At 47.3% G+C, this 15,407-nt stretch overlaps 1 protein-coding gene across 1 annotated transcript in view; it reads left to right on the top strand.

Moving 5' to 3' along the window:
* The window catches only part of ATP10D (ATPase phospholipid transporting 10D (putative)), a 45,416-nt gene that overhangs the window by 3,537 nt on the left and 26,472 nt on the right, over positions 1-15,407 (top strand). Inside the window, exons 2-5 of the mRNA XM_054163627.1 lie at positions 9,916-10,227; positions 11,823-12,017; positions 13,491-13,695; positions 14,282-14,367. Coding sequence (XP_054019602.1) covers positions 9,956-10,227; positions 11,823-12,017; positions 13,491-13,695; positions 14,282-14,367 — 758 coding nt within the window. The 5' untranslated portion in view covers positions 9,916-9,955. The remainder of the gene's footprint in view (positions 1-9,915; positions 10,228-11,822; positions 12,018-13,490; positions 13,696-14,281; positions 14,368-15,407) is intronic.

Genomic DNA, 15,407 nt, shown 5'->3' with positions numbered 1-15,407 from the left:
AGAAGCTGGGGTAAATGGCAGGGCATGAGAGCAAATAACCACAACATAATAGTAAGGTACAGTCCCAGAGCAGTACAAACACTGGCTAAATTATCTACACATCTGTTTTGCAGACAGTCTTGAGACACAGTCTGGTATGGGAGAGGTCAGTGATTGCTAAAGTGATCTGCCAAAGGCTACTAAATGATAATGCTGGAGCTGAGACTAAAAGTTCCTTTTCCATCTCCCTGCTGGAAAGCAGGATTGAGGGCTTGCAAGCAGATATGAAGGCGACAGGTCACAGAGATGGAAGCTGACAAAATTTATAAGGCAAGACAAGTGATGGGAAAAGAAAACGACTTTTGGACATGGAATATCCATACAGGAGAATGTTCATACTGCACTTTATGATAAGAGGTCCTTCGTTTAGGGTACAGACCATTTAAAACCGGGCTTTTCTCAGCATTACCATTAGCAGAGAGTTATTAAAGGCTTCTTTGTTGTGATGCGGGATGGTGAGACATGGGTAGTGTGCAGTGGTGATCTGTCCTGTGGTAAAAATGACAGAATACAGAATTAGCCAGGTTGGTAAAGACCTTCGAGATCATCAAGTCCAACCTATCACCCAACACCATCTAATCAACTAAACCATGGCACCAAGTGCCTCATCCAGTCTCTTTTTAAATACTTCCAGGGATGGTGACTCCACCACCTCCCTGGGCAGCACATTCCAATGGTCAATCTCTCTTGCTGGGAAGAACTTCTTCTTAACATCCAGCCTGAACCTCCCCTGGCACAGCTTGAGACTGTGTCCTCTTGTTCTAGTGCTGGTTGCCTAGGAGAAGAGACCAACTCCCACCTGGCTACAACCTCCCTTCAGGGAGTTGTAGAGAGCAAGAAGGTCTCCCCTGAGCCTCCTCTTCTCCAGACTAAGCAACCCCAGCTCCCTCAGCCTCTCCTCACAGGGCTGTGCTCCAAACCCCTCCCCAGCTTTGTTGCCCTCTCTGGACACATTCCAGCATCTCAACATCTTTCCTAAATTGAGGGGCCCAGAACTGGACACAGGACTCAAGGTGTGGCCTAACCACTGCTGAGTACAGGGCAGAATGACTTCCCTGCTCCTGCTGGCCACACTATTCCTGATTCAGGCCAGGATGCCATTGGCCTTCTTGGCCACCTGGGCGCACTGCAGGCTCATGTTCAGCCTACTGTCAACCAATACCCCCAGGTCCCTTTCTGCCTGGCTTCTCTCCAGTCACTCTGACCCCAGCCTGTAGCACTGCATGGGGTTGTTGTGGCCAATGCATACAACCTGGCACTTAGACGTGTTAAATCTCATGTCCTTTGACTCTGCCCATATGTCCAGCCTTGCAAGCTCCCTCTGCAAGACACTGTTGTGCCTTGCTTTTAAAGATTTGGCAGCTGTTGCACATTAACCCTGTCTAGTCCTTCCAGTCTTCTGTATCTCAAGAAATCAGCGGGGAAGAGAGAATAGAATCAGTATGAAGGAACTGAGGTAAATAGAAGGCAAGGTCAAGTAGTGTTCACTTGAATGTATAGCATGAAAAAGAGAGCAGTCTAGCTTGAGTGATGCTGTCCTCAAAACTTAGAAGATGGTCATTTAGCCTTCCTGCTTTTGAATACAATAACCTTATTCTTGGGGTTTTCTTTAAACATAAACTTCTAAATTTTTAAAAACACTGCTTCACAGTAACTTGGGGGGGTGGTGGTGGTGGCAGGGTTTAAAGAAACATTTGTCACTTTATGTTACCACTTAAAATTCACCTTGGCTGGAGAAGGCAAGGATCTGCTATTGAAAATGACAAGACAAGAGGGTCAAATAATGTTTTAAGAGAAGTGTTTTCTTAGAAAAAATCCTTCAAAGCACATTTAGTTGATCTTGGGCAGCTTCATCCTTTGCAATGTCTCACATGGGGGGGATTGGTGAATCCCCTTTTGACCTAGCTAATGAGGGGTGTTTATTACTTTATGATCCAAATTTAATGGGAAATGAGGAATAAGAAGAAAAATACTTAGAAGAGGAATCTCCTTTTGACATAGCTAACAAGGGGTGCTTATTACTTTATAGAATCATAGAATCAACAAGGTTGGAAAAGTCCTCAAAGATCATCAAGTCCAACCTGTCACCCAAGACCTCATGACTAAACCATGGCACCAAGTGCCACGTCCAATCCCCTCTTGAACACCTCCAGGGACAGCGAATCCACCACCTCCCTGGACAGCACATTCCAATGGCTAATGACTCTCTCAGTGAAGAACTTTCTCCTCACCTCCAGCCTAAACTTCCCCAGGTGCATCTTGAGACTGTGTCCTCTTGTTCTGGTGCTGATTGCCTGGAAGTTCCCTCAGGGGGTTCCCTCAGGGCTACAACCACCCTTCAGGTAGTTGTAGACAGCAATAAGGTCTCCCCTGAGCCTCATTCTGATCCAAATGTAATGAGGAATAAGAATGAAAATACTTAGAAGAGGAACCAAAATGCAGAAGAGATTTCTCAACTTCAAAGCCTCATAAATCCTTATTTGAAAAGGGAAATGCAAATGAGTTTTAAAAAGTCATTTGCAAATAGTGACTTCATCAGGTGTCACAGATGACTCAGAGGCTGTTGTGGCAGAGTATGAAATCCTGATACTTTTTTTTCCCCAAGGTGCCGAATAGCTCCAGGGAAAGGGGGCATTCACGACCTCCCTGGGCAACCTGTTCCAGTGGCTCACCACCCTCACTGTGAAGAATTTCTTCCTAATCTCCTGTCTAAATCTGCCCTCCTCAAAATTCAATCCGTTCTCTCTCCTTCCATCACTACAAACCCTTGTAACAAATCCCTTTCAGGCTTTCTTGTAGGCCCCCTAGAGGTAGTGGAAGGCTGCTGTATGGTGTCCCCAGAGCCTTCTCTTCTCCAGATAACAGCCCTAACTCTCTCAGCCTGTCCCCATAGGGGAGTTGCTTCAACCCTCTGATCATCTTTGCAGCTGTCTTTGGACCCGCTTCAGCAGTTCCATGTCCCTCTTTTGCTGGAAGCACCAGAACTGGACACAGGGTTCCAGGTGGGGTCTCAGAAGAGCAGAGCAGAGGGGCAGAATCACCTCTCTTGTCCTTCTGGTCACACTTTGTTTGATACAGCCCAGGACATGGTTGCCTTCTGGGTTGCCAGTGAGTCTTGCTAGCTCATGTTGAGTTTTTCCTTATGTGGCACCACCAAGTCCTTCTTGAAACTGCTCTCAAGCCAATCTTTGCACAGCCTATTTTTGTGCTTGGCATTGCCCCCATAAGAGATTACTTGCTGCTTCTTATCCAGTGTTTGCAATGTGTTGTGGTGCTTCTGTGTTGGTTATTTTTGCCTATACAACCCTCTGCAGAGTTTTGTTAAAGAGTTGGTCCAATAATACGCTGAGGATCCTGGCAGAAAAGTGCAGTGCACACAACTAATCTGATATTTCCTGTTCACTTTTAAACTTAGCTTCTCTGAAGGAGGATGAGGAAGGGTGGGGCAGAGGTTTTGGAGCTGTGTCAGGATGTGCATGCAGTGGGGGGTGACTGCTCTTCAGCAACACTTGCATATGTATTGCAGTGTAAACCTTTGGCTTCAATCCAGTGCTGAGAATTCTGACTTCCCTCAACTCTTTTTCTCCCTCCACTCTTTTTTTCCTCCCTCCACTCTTTTTTTCTCCCCCTACTCTTTTTTTCTCCCTCTGCTCTTTTTCCTCCCCCAGCTCTTTTTCCTCCCTCAGCTCATTTTCCTCCCTCAGCTCTTGCCCTCTTACCTTCTCTTTTGTTTTTGTTTTTAAACAGTGGTCACTGGCTAGCAAATGCTACATATAGCAATAAACTATAAAAGCCAAAAAGTTAGAATTTAGGAGGGTTTGAAATTTTGTCATGTTTTCTCTCTTTGTTTTGCTTGATTCTCAACTCTCTCTCTTCCTATCTTTTTTTGCATGTTGCTGATGTAATTCTTGAGCTTTTCAAGTTGACTTAGCTGTAGAGGTTATTCTGTCTGCTGTGTGAACAGGATCTGCCATTTAAAGCCTTTTCATTTCCATTAGCCCTGGGAGCTTGTTTTCTGGAGTTCAGGTGACAGAGCAAGAGGAAATGTCGTGAAATCATGCCAGGGGAGGTTTAGGTTGGATATTAGGAAAAACTTCTTTCCTGCAAGAGTGGTCAGGCATTGGAACAGGCTGCCCAGGGAGGTGGTGGAGTCACCATCCCTGGAGATATTCAAGAAGCATGTGGGGATGGCACTTTGGGACGTGGTTTAGAGGGCATGGTGTTGGGTCCATGGTTGGACATGATGATCTTAAGGGTCTTTTCCAACCAAAATAGTTCCATGATTCTGTGATTACTTTACTGCTGCTTGTGGTCACAGAAGTCACTGGTATCAGATGCTTCTTTGTTTGGTCTTAGGAAAGCCAGCAAGATTTCCTCTATAGATCCACCCTGCTCCCAAGTAACTGGCTCATATGGCATCTTGAGAAATTGTGGTGTGCTCACTGACTGAAGTTTTCCACCAGGATGTTGCACATTTTGACAGTGTATAGAAATGTGCCTGGTTACTGCCCTTGGGCAAAGAATTATCATTGCAAACAAAGAAGTATCACATCGACCCGCCTTGTGTGACTCATGCTGAAGAGAGAAACTTGAAAGAGACTGATAAATTTAAGAAGACAAAGAAGAAAGGGAAAACTCCCCTTGATAATCCAGCATATTGTTAATTAAAGCAATCCTTTTTTTTAAAAGGCCTCTCACTGCATGAAATCTGCTCGTGAAGTTGCTGATTTGTCACAGCAGGAGTGGATTTTTCCTCAGAAGAGCCAAGCCTTGAGGATGCCATCCACAATCTAGAAGTTTGAGGGGGTTTAAGAGTTGAACTGCCAAAATTTGTGATTACAAACAAAGAGACTACCTAATTTCAGTCAGTAACCATTTAAAGTCCTTTAATTTTCAGTATGTTCTTTGCCAGTCCTGACCCCCGTGGGTGGGTCAGGGTTCATTTGGCTTTTAGGAGCTGTAGGTGTATCAAAGGGGTCTGAATAGCCAAGGGTGGGCTCCACTGGCAACATACTCTGCAGTCCCTAAGCATTTCTGAGGTTCCAGCTACCTTCCAAGCTTTACACTTTTTCTCAGACACTTTGCAAATCATAGACTCATAGAATTGTTAGGACTGGAAGGGACCTCAAGGATCATCCAACTCCAACCCCCCTGCCATGGGCAGGGACACCTTATGCTAGGTCAGGTTGCTCAGAGCCACATCCAGCCTGGCCTTAAAAAATTACAGGGATGAATCTTCCACCTCCCTGGGCAACCTGTGCCAGTGTCTCACCAGCCTCATGGGGAAGAGCTTCTTCATCAAGGCATCTTTTTTTCACATGTCTACAGATGGATATTCGTATCTGACTAGGTGGCAGCCATACAAGTAGTTCATTGTTGTGAAGTAGCAGCTTCTAGATGTCAGAGTTTCCATCTCTGGGAGACAGACCAACCCTGACTAAAATGAGGTAGTAGCCTTTATGCAGAGAGGAGCCCCTCTGGAGACTGTCCCCCATGCAGTAGGATTTGATGGAGCAAGGATACGAAGATCACAGGCTCACAGGATGTCAGGTGTTGGAAGGCAACTCTGGAGATCTTTGAGTCCAACCCCCCTGCCAGAGCAGGACCATAGAATCTAGCATAGGTGGCACAGGACCAAGATGCCACATTCTGTGAAAATAAGAAGACACCATGTATTGTGGAAAATCTTCACAACCTCCTTCTTGTTTCTTTGAGAAGTCCCAGACATAGTTGCTTTCCTGGACAGCAATTGCTTGGTGTTGGTAGTAGTCTGAAGGTGCCAGCTCTTTGCAGTGGTGCTCAGCGATAGGACAAGGAACAACAGGTACAAGCTGGAATACAGGAGGTTCCACCTCAGCATGAGGAGACACTTCTGTATGGTGAGGGTGGCAGAGCCCTGGAAAAGGCTGCCCAGAGGAGTCGTATATTCTCTGGGGGCTTTCAAAACCTGCCTGGATGTGTTCCTGAGCATCCTGCCCTAAGTGACCCTTCTTTGACAGGGGGTTGAACTCAGTCTCTGGAGATCCCTTCCAACCCCTAACATTCTGTGATTTTGTGATGATTTTTGAGATCAGAAAGTTTAGCACTGAGGAAAAAAAAGTACCTGTTTTTTTCTTCTCAGACTGGTTGCCTGCATTGCCTGGGGAAGGCACTACCAAAGGGCCTTGGGAGAACAGTAATTTGTGTGGGAACTGCTGGGGGCTGCTGAGAGGACACACAATGTAGAGGTTTGTTTTCTTTCTGTTCCTATTCGCCCTTCACATGGTTTCTAAAGAGGAACATGAGTTTCATGTGTGTGGTAGCAGTCTACCAAGACATTAAGATAGTAACAGTCAAGTGCTATCCACATCTACTGATGACCGGACAACAATGCACCACCTTAATTTGATGAGGGGAAGACTCCGGTTGGATATTAGGAGAAAGCTTTGTGGAATGGAATGGAATGGAATGGAATGGAATGGAATGGAATGGAATGGAATGGAATGGAATAGAATAGAATAGAATAGAATAGAATAGAATAAACCAGGTTGGAAAAGACCTCAAAGATCATCAAGTCCAGCCCATCACCCAACACCATCTAATCAACTAAACCATGGCACCAAGTGCCTTATCCAGTCTCCTCTTAAACACCTCCAGTGATGGTGACTCCACCACCTCCCTGGGCAGCACATTCCAAAGGCCAAACTCTTTTTCTATGGAGAACTTCTTCCTAACATCCGGCCTAAACCTCCCCTGGTGCAGCTTGAGACTGTGTCCTCTTGTTCTGGTGCTGGTTGCCTGGGAGAAGAGACGAACCCCCACCTGGCTACAACCTCCCTTCAGGTAGTTGTAGCCAGCAATAAGTTCTCCCCTGAGCCTCCTCTTCTCCAGGCTAAGCAACCCCAGCTCCTTCAGCCTCTCCTCACAGGGCTGTGCTCCAGACCCCTCCCAACGTTGTTACCCTTCTCTGGACACATTCCAGCAACTCAACATCTTTAGGGTAGTGATGCAGTGAGCCAAGCTTTTTAGGAACTTTGAAGAACCTCCTTCTTTCTGAGAACATAACAGGTTGAAGTAGATATGTTAATGCCACCTCATTGCTAGAGGAGCTGCTGAGGACATCTTGCCCATATTCCCACATTTCTGCAATTTTCACAGCATTCCCCCCTGCCTTGTTTGATAAAGGATCACCTGTAGCCATGACCTTTGGCTGTTTTCAGGGAAACAAATTTCTGTGTAGATTGCTGGGAGTTGAGCTGAGGTGAACAAGTCCATGGGACCGGATGGGATCCTGAGAGAGCTGGCAGATGAGCTGGCCAAGCCGCTCTCTATCATTTTTCATCAGTCCTGGCTCACTGGAGAGGTCCCAGAAGACTGGAAGCTGGCCAACGTGGTGCCCATCCACAAGAAGGGCCAGTTGGATGAGCCAGGGAATTACAGGCCTGTCAGCCTGACCTCAGTGCCAGGCAAGGTTATGGAACAGGTCGTCTTGAGTGCAATCACACAGCACTTACAGGATGGCCAAGGGATCAGGCCCAGCCAGCATGGATTTAGGAAGGGCAGGTCTCTGCCTGACCAACCTGATCTCCTTCTATGATCAGGTGACTGCCTGGTGGATGTGGGGCAGGCTGTGGATGTAGTCTACCTGGATCTCAGTAAGGCTTTTGACACTGTCCCCCATAGCAAACTCCTGGCCAAGCTGTCAGCCCATGGCTTGGATGGGTTAGGAACTGGCTTGAGGGCTGAGCCCAGAGAGTGGTGGTGAATGGTGCCACATCCAGCTGGCAGCCAGTCACTAGTGGTGTGCCCCAGGGATCAGTGCCGGGCCCCATGCTCTTTAACATCTTTATTGATGATCTGGATGAGGGGATTGAGTCCATCATCAGTAAATTTGCAGATGACACCAAGCTGGGGGCAGGAGTTGATCTGCTGGAGGGTAGAGAGGCTCTGCAGAGGGACCTCGACAGGCTGGACAGATGGGCAGAGTCCAACGGCATGAGATTGAACACATCCAAGTGCCAGGTTCTGCACATTGGCCACAGCAACCCCATGCAGTGCTACAGGCTGGGGTCAGAGTGGCTGGAGAGCAGCCAGGTAGAGAGGGGCCTGGGGGTGCTGGTTGATGGTAGGCTGAACATGAGGCTGCAGTGTGCCCAGGCAGCCAAGAGGGCCAATGGCATCCTGGCCTGCATCAGGAACAGTGTGGCCAGCAGGAGCAGGGAGGTCATTCTGCCCCTGTACACTGCACTGGTTAGGCCGCACCTCGAGTACTGTGTCCAGTTCTGGGCCCCTCAGTTTAGGAAGGATGTTGACTTGCTGGAGCATGTCCAGAGAAGACCAATGAAGCTGTGGAGGGGTTTGGAACACAGCCCTATAAGGAGAGGCTGAGGGAACTGGGGTTGCTTAGCCTGGAGAAGAGGAGACTGAGGGGCGACCTTACTGCTGTCTACAACTACCTGAAGGGAGGCTGTGGCCAGGCGGATGTTGGTCTCTTCTCCCAGGCAGCCAGCACCAGAACAAGAGGACACAGTCTCAAGCTGCACCAGGGGAGGTTTAGGCTGGATGTTAGGAAGAAGTTCTATACAGAGAGAGTGATTGCCCATTGGAATGGGCTGCCCAGGGAGGTGGTGGAGTCGCCATCATTGGAGGTGTTCAGGAGGAGACTTGATGGGGTGCTTGGTGCCATGGGTTAGTTGTTTAGGTGGTGTTGGATTGGTTGATGGGTTGGACATGATGATCTTGAAGGTCTCTTCCAACCTGGTTTATTCTATTTCTAACTGAACAGAGGAGAAATATTGGCAAGAAGTTTTTTCATCCATCCTGTCAGCTGGTAAAAGTTCTCAGACCTGTTTCTAATTCAATAGGAAGAAAGCTTTTGTTCATGAGAGCTACTCGGTGCCAGTGCCTTTTGCTGGGGATTCCTCACTTTGAGTCTCTGGCTGCCTATTGCTGTGTTGTTGGCTCCTGAGTGTAATAAAGGTTGTTAAACATCAGCAAGGTCTGCAGAGTCTGAGATAAGGACTCCTTTCAAAATGCTATTCTCTGCAGAACTGGCAGTGTGTCTGCTTTGTCACCACTGCAGCCCAAGAAGCTGGTGGTTGGGCTGCTTCCACAAGGTGCTGTTACAAAAATGCTCTGCATTTTAAGCAGGGTAATCAAAAACTAAGATCCTGGAAGGGTAAAGGAAGTTCAGATGAGGTCCTGCACCTAGGCTGGGGCTCAATATGAGTACAGGCTGGGGGATGCTGAAAATGGGAGCAGCCCTGCAGAAAAGGGCTTGGGGGTGCTGGTGGATGAGAAGCTGGGCATGAGCCAACAGTGTGTACTTGGGCAAATCACAGCCTGGGCTGCATCAAAAGAAGTGTAGCCAGCAGATCCAGAGAGGTGATTCTGCCACTGTGCTCTGCTCTATTGAGGCCTCACCTGGAGTACTGTGTCCAGTTATGGGACCTAAAACACAAGAAAGACAAGAGGTCCAGAGGAGGACCTCTCCCCAGCCTTGTTGCCCTTCTCTGGACTTGTTCAAGTATCTCAACATCTTTCTTAAATTGAGGGGCCCAGAACTGGACACAGGACTCAAGGTGTGGCCTAACCAGTGCTGAGTACAGGGCAGAATGACCTTCCTGCTCCTGCTGGCCACACTGTTCCTGATTCAGGACAGGATGCCATTGGCCTTGTTGACCACCTGGGCACACTGCTGGCTCATGTTCAGCTGCTGTCAACCAGCAACCCCAGGTCCCTTTCTGGCTGGCTGCTTTCCAGCTACTCTGTCCCCAGCTTGGAGCGTTGCATGGGGTTGCTGTGGCCAATGTGTGGCACCTGGCACCTGACCTTTCATTTGAAAGAATCTTTGAAGAATTATTGCTTATCTCAACATGTGTTTTAACTTGCTTCTAGGTAGAGGACCCTCCTTGGCCTAGAGGACGTGTCAGGCACAATGGCAGATCCCATTCGCTGGGCACGGTACCGCTGGCAGCGACTGATATCTGCAGAGGGTGGAGAAGGCAGCAGCAGCAGCAGCAATTCAAATAACAAGTGCTATCAATCATCAAAACCTCTTGGCAAGCACAGGATAGTGATACCCTGCTTGGGGCATTTTAAGGAAGAGTATGAAAAGGTATCCAAACTGTACATGAACAACAAAATCCGGACCACGAAGTACACGCTGCTGAATTTTTTACCACGGAATTTGTTTGAACAGTTCCACAGGTAATCAACTGATTTTTTCGTTGGGATAATTCTACTCAAGTGGGACCCTTTCATTTCAAGGCGTGCTGCTGTATGGACAGCTGGTAGAAAAGTGTTCTTCCTCCCAACTTGCCTGTTCCTGCTGGAAAGGTCTGTGTTGTTTGGCCAGAGTCTCTTCAGCGCCAGTCAGTGTTGGCTCTTGAGTGCTGAGCTGATCATTTGGTGCAGGATGGCTTCCATGGATGGATCATTCAGTGGATACAGAACTGGCTTGATAGCTGCACCCAAAGGGTGGCTGTCAACGGGTCCATGTCCAAGTGAGGGCCAGTGACAAGTGAAGTCCCTCAGGGGTCAGTACTGGGACCAGTCATGTTTAACATCTTTGTTGGTGCCATGGACAGTGGCATTGAGTGCACCCTCAGCAAGTTAGCTGATGACACCAAGCTGTGTGGTGCAGCTGGAGGGAAGGGATACCATCCAGAGGGACCTTGACAGGCTGGGGAGGTGAGCTGATGACAACCTCATGAGACTCAACAAGACCAAGTGCAAGGCCCTGAATCTAAGTTGGGGCAATGCCAAGCACTGATATAGGCTGGGCAGGGACTGGCTTGAGAGCAGCCCTGAAGAAAAGGACTTGGGGGTGCTGGTAGATGAGAAGCTCAACATGAGCCAGCACTGAGCACTTGCAGCCCAGAGAGCCAACCAGAGCCTGGGCTGCAGCAAGAGAAGCATAGCCAGCAGGTCAAGGGAGGTGATTCTCCCCCTCTACTTCACTCTGGTGAGACCCCACCTGGAGTACTGTGTCCAGTTCTGGAGTCCCTAGGACAGGAAGGATCTGGAGGTGCTGGAAGGTGTCCAGAGAAGGGCCACGAGGACGAGCAGAGGGCTGCAGCTGCTCTCCTATGAGGACAGACTGAGGGAGTTGGGGCTGTTCAGTCTGGAGAAGAGAAGGCTCCCAGGAGACCTTCTTGTGGCCTTCCAGTATCTGAAGGGGGTTACAAGAAAGCTGGGGAGGGACTTTTGAGGGTGTCAGGGAGTGATAGGAGTGGGGGGAATGGAACAAAACTAGAAATGGTTAGATTGAGATTGGATGTTAGGAAGAAGTTGTTCCCCATGAGGGTGGTGAGACACTGGCAGAGGTTGCCCAGGTAAGTGGTGGCAGCCTCATGCCTGGAGGTTTTTGCAGCCAGGCTGGATGTGGCTGTGAGCAACCTGCTGTAGTGTGAGGTGTCCCTGCCCATGGCAGTGGGGTTGGAACTGACTGATCCTTGAGGTCCCTTCCAACCCTGACAATTCTATGCTTCAATGATATAAAAGTTATATATTATAAAATGTAATTTATATAATAAATATATATTAAAATTACACAATAGTTATATAAATTTACATGCAATTTATACATTATACAATATACTTTAGACAATATAAGGGATTATTGAAAGATCCCTTACTTTTTGCAACACTGCCACACAGCATCCTGCAGCAGGATTTTCATAGCTGCAGTTGGGGTGAAGAAAAGATAAATTGCTGCTAACTGAAGTGTTTATATAGCATGAAGTGGAGGGATAAAGATGACTGCTAGCACAGCTAACTCCTGTATTTTCTCTTTGTTTCAGAGTTGCCAACTTGTATTTCCTATTTCTAGTTGTCCTAAATTGGGTTCCTCTGGTTGAAGCCTTCCAAAAAGAAATTACAATGCTACCTCTAGTAGCAGTTCTGACAATCATTGCAGTGAAAGATGGTCTGGAAGATTACTCAAGGTACAAAATGGATAAACAGATAAACAACTTGGTAACCAAAGTTTATAGCAGGTGAGAGACACAAGCCTTTCTGGTTTATGTTTTGATTCTGGGTGACAAAGTTGTTTGTAAATAGACTCTTTTGCTTTGCGTTCTGGATACTCATGGAATTATACAGTTACTTATGTTGGAAGGGTTGGAAGGCACAAATCCAGGCTGGGTGCAGAGTGGGCTGAGAGTAGCTCTGAAGAAAGAGACTGGGGGGTGTTGTTTGATGAGAAGTTCACCATGAGCCAGCAGTGCACTCATGCAGCCCAGCAGGCAAACTGTGTGCTGGGCTGCAGCAAGAGGAGTGTGGCCAGCAGAGCAAGAGAGGGGATTCTGCCTTTTTGCTCTGGTGAGACCCCACCTCCAATAGTGTGTTTGGTTCTGGTGTCCCCAAAATAAGAAGGACACAGAGCTGTTGGAGTGAGTCCAGAGGAGGCCACAAAGATGATCCAAGGGCTGGAGCACCTCTGCTATGAAGACAGGCTGAGGAAGCTGGGGTTGTTCAGCCTGTAGAAGACTTTGGGGAGACCTTAGAGCTGCCTTCCCGTACCTGAAGGGATCCTCCAGGAAGGCTGCAGAGGGACTTTTCATCAGGGTGTCTGGAGACAGGAACAAGGGACAATGGTTTGAAGCAGAGGGAGAGTAGGTTTAGATTTGAGCTTAGGAAGAAGTTTTTCAGTATGAGGGTGGTGAGACTTTGGAAGAGGCTGCCCAGGGAGGTTGTGGCTGCCTCTTTCCTTGGAATGTTGAAGGTCTGGTTGGATGAGGCCTTGAGCAGCCAAGTCTGGTTTAGACAGGCATCCTGGCCCATGGTGAGGAGGTTGGATTAGATGATCTCTAAAATCTCTTCCAACGTAAGCCATTCTGTGAAAGCAAGTGGAATGAGTTTTATATAAAATTATTCTGGGAGAGTGTCTAGAATGTAATTCCCAGAAAACCAGGGCTCAGACCCCAGGGCTGATTCTGTGAGACCTTATTCTGAGACCTTATTGCTCTCTACAACTCCCTCAAGGGAGGTTGTAGCCGGGTGGGGGTTGGTCTCTTCTCCCAGGCACCCAGCACCAGAACAAGAGAACACAGTCTCAAGCTGTGCCAGGGGAAGTTGAGGCTGGAGGTGAGGAGAAAGTTCTTCCCAGAAAGAGTTGTTGGCCATTGGAATGTGCTACCCAGGGGGGTGGTGGAGTCACCATCCCGGAAGGTGTTCAAAAAAGGATTGGATGTGGCACTTGAAGCCATGGTTTAGTTGTCAGGAGGTGTTGGGTGACAGATTGGACTTGATGATCTTTGAGGTCTTTTCCAACCTTATTGATTCTATGATTTTATGATTCTCTGATTTGTACTCACCTTGAGCTAATAGACTCACTCATCAGAGGTCGATTTTAATGACTTGGAAGCATAACTTAACTATTTAGAGTGATTTTTCTAGTAACAGTGTGTTTCTCTGAGCTTTCAGTTTATGCAGTTTTAAGAAGTGGCTGTTTTTAATCTCTCTTCCAGGAAGGAGAAGAAATACATAGATAAACGCTGGAAAAATGTCAACGTTGGAGACTTCATCCGGCTTTCCCGTAACGAGATCATTCCTGCTGACATGGTGCTGTTGTACTCTACTGACCTGGATGGCATCTGTTACATTGAAACTGCAGGCCTTGATGGAGAAACCAACCTGAAGCAGAGGCAGGTGGTGAGAGGATATTCAGAGCAGGTGATAATTGTCTGCTTATAGTGATGAAAGTCCAGTTCTGGGCCCCTCAGTTTAGGAAAGATGTTGAGATGCTGGAAGGTGTCCAGAGAAGGGCAACAAAGCTGGGGAGGGGTCTGGAGCACAGCCCTGTGAGGAGAGGCTGAGGGAGCTGGGGTTGCTTAGCCTGGAGAAGAGGAGGCTCAGGGGAGACCTTCTTGCTCTCTACAACTACCTGAAGGGACCAACCCCCACCTGGCTACGAATCTTTCATAACATCTCTTTCTTTGGTACTGGTAAGGCTCAAATATCATCCTGCCTGCTTGCTTTGTGTTAGCACAGTCAGCACTTTGATCATGGCATGGGAGACAATGGCTGTCAGGAAGAGACTCTGCTTTCAGAGGAGGTGGTGCCTCATTTATTTTTTCTCTATCATGATACAACCCAAAACTGTGGGGAGACCTTCGCTTTCCAGATGTTATTTATGGCTTTTATAAATAGGAATGTAGGATTTTGTATTTTTTTATCATATTTTGTGTGAGTTCTCTGGACTTATTTCTTTTTTTGTCTTTTTTTTTTCCCTTTGTTTTTTTTTCTCCTGTGGCTTTAGGCTTCTGAAATTGATCCAGAAAACTTTTCCAGTAGAATCGAATGTGAAAGTCCTAACGACGACCTCAATCGCTTCCGCGGCTTTGTGTAAGTAGCTGTGGTGGCTTGAAATTGCCCCCTCCCCAGAAAGGAAATTGCCAGACTAGCTCAGATGGAAAGCAAATGAATCATAGAATCATAGAAGCAAGCTTGATTCTATAATCAAGCAGGGTTGGACCTCAGAGATCATCAAGTCCAACCTATTACCTAATGCCTAACACCTCCTGACAACTAAACCATGGCTCCAAGTGCCACATCCAATTCTTTTTTGAACACCTCCAGGGATGGTAACTCCACCACCTCCCTGAGCAGCACATTGCAATGGCCAATCTCTCTTGCTGGGAAGAACTTTCTCCTCACCTCCAGCCTAAACTTCCCCTGGTGCAGCTTGAGACTGTGTCCTCTTGTTCTGGTGCTGGTTGCCTGGGAGAAGAGACCAACCCCCACCTGTTTACAACCTCCCTTCAGGCAGTTTCAGACCAATGGGATTAGTTAGCCCTTATCATCATTTTCCTTTTGCATCCAATGGTAATTTATTTATTTCTACCACTTTCCTACTCAATCTGTAGAAAACTTTTCCTAGGCACAGCCTAAAACTGCCACAGTAGGCTTGGTGGCTGTTCAAAGTATTGTCATTTGCTTTGGTGCCCTACCTGATCTTCAGAGAGCTTGCAGTGTTTGCTTGAAGAACTAGTGGCAGTGTGTGAAGAAGCCAGCACATTTCTGAGTGCAGCCCAGCAGATGGAGCTCCAGAAGGGCTTTCTGAGCAGCAGGTAGTGAACAGGGAACGCCCACTGTTGGTTTTTAGTTTCCATTGAATATTTTCAGCATTGTAGTTCAGGCTGTTTCCAGTCTGCTCTAAATAGCATTTGGTGTTTGGTCTGGGCCATGGCCTGTATACACCACAGGCTAGGCAAAATGCAAAGTTCTGTTGATTAACCAGGTCTTGAAGTAAATGGATTTCTTTTTTTTTTCTTTTTTTTTTTTTTTAACTCATAAATTTCTGGCTTTCAAAAATTAAAACAATTTAAAAGTTGTTTGGTTGTTATTCAAGTTGTAAATATGCAGAGCAGGTGGAGTGAGCCCAG

Source organism: Dryobates pubescens, chromosome 1, assembly GCF_014839835.1.
Source record: "Dryobates pubescens isolate bDryPub1 chromosome 1, bDryPub1.pri, whole genome shotgun sequence".
NCBI classification, from domain to species: domain Eukaryota; kingdom Metazoa; phylum Chordata; class Aves; order Piciformes; family Picidae; genus Dryobates; species Dryobates pubescens.
Note: the sequence above shows the minus strand (reverse complement) of the source record. Positions and strands in the feature narration are given on the sequence as shown.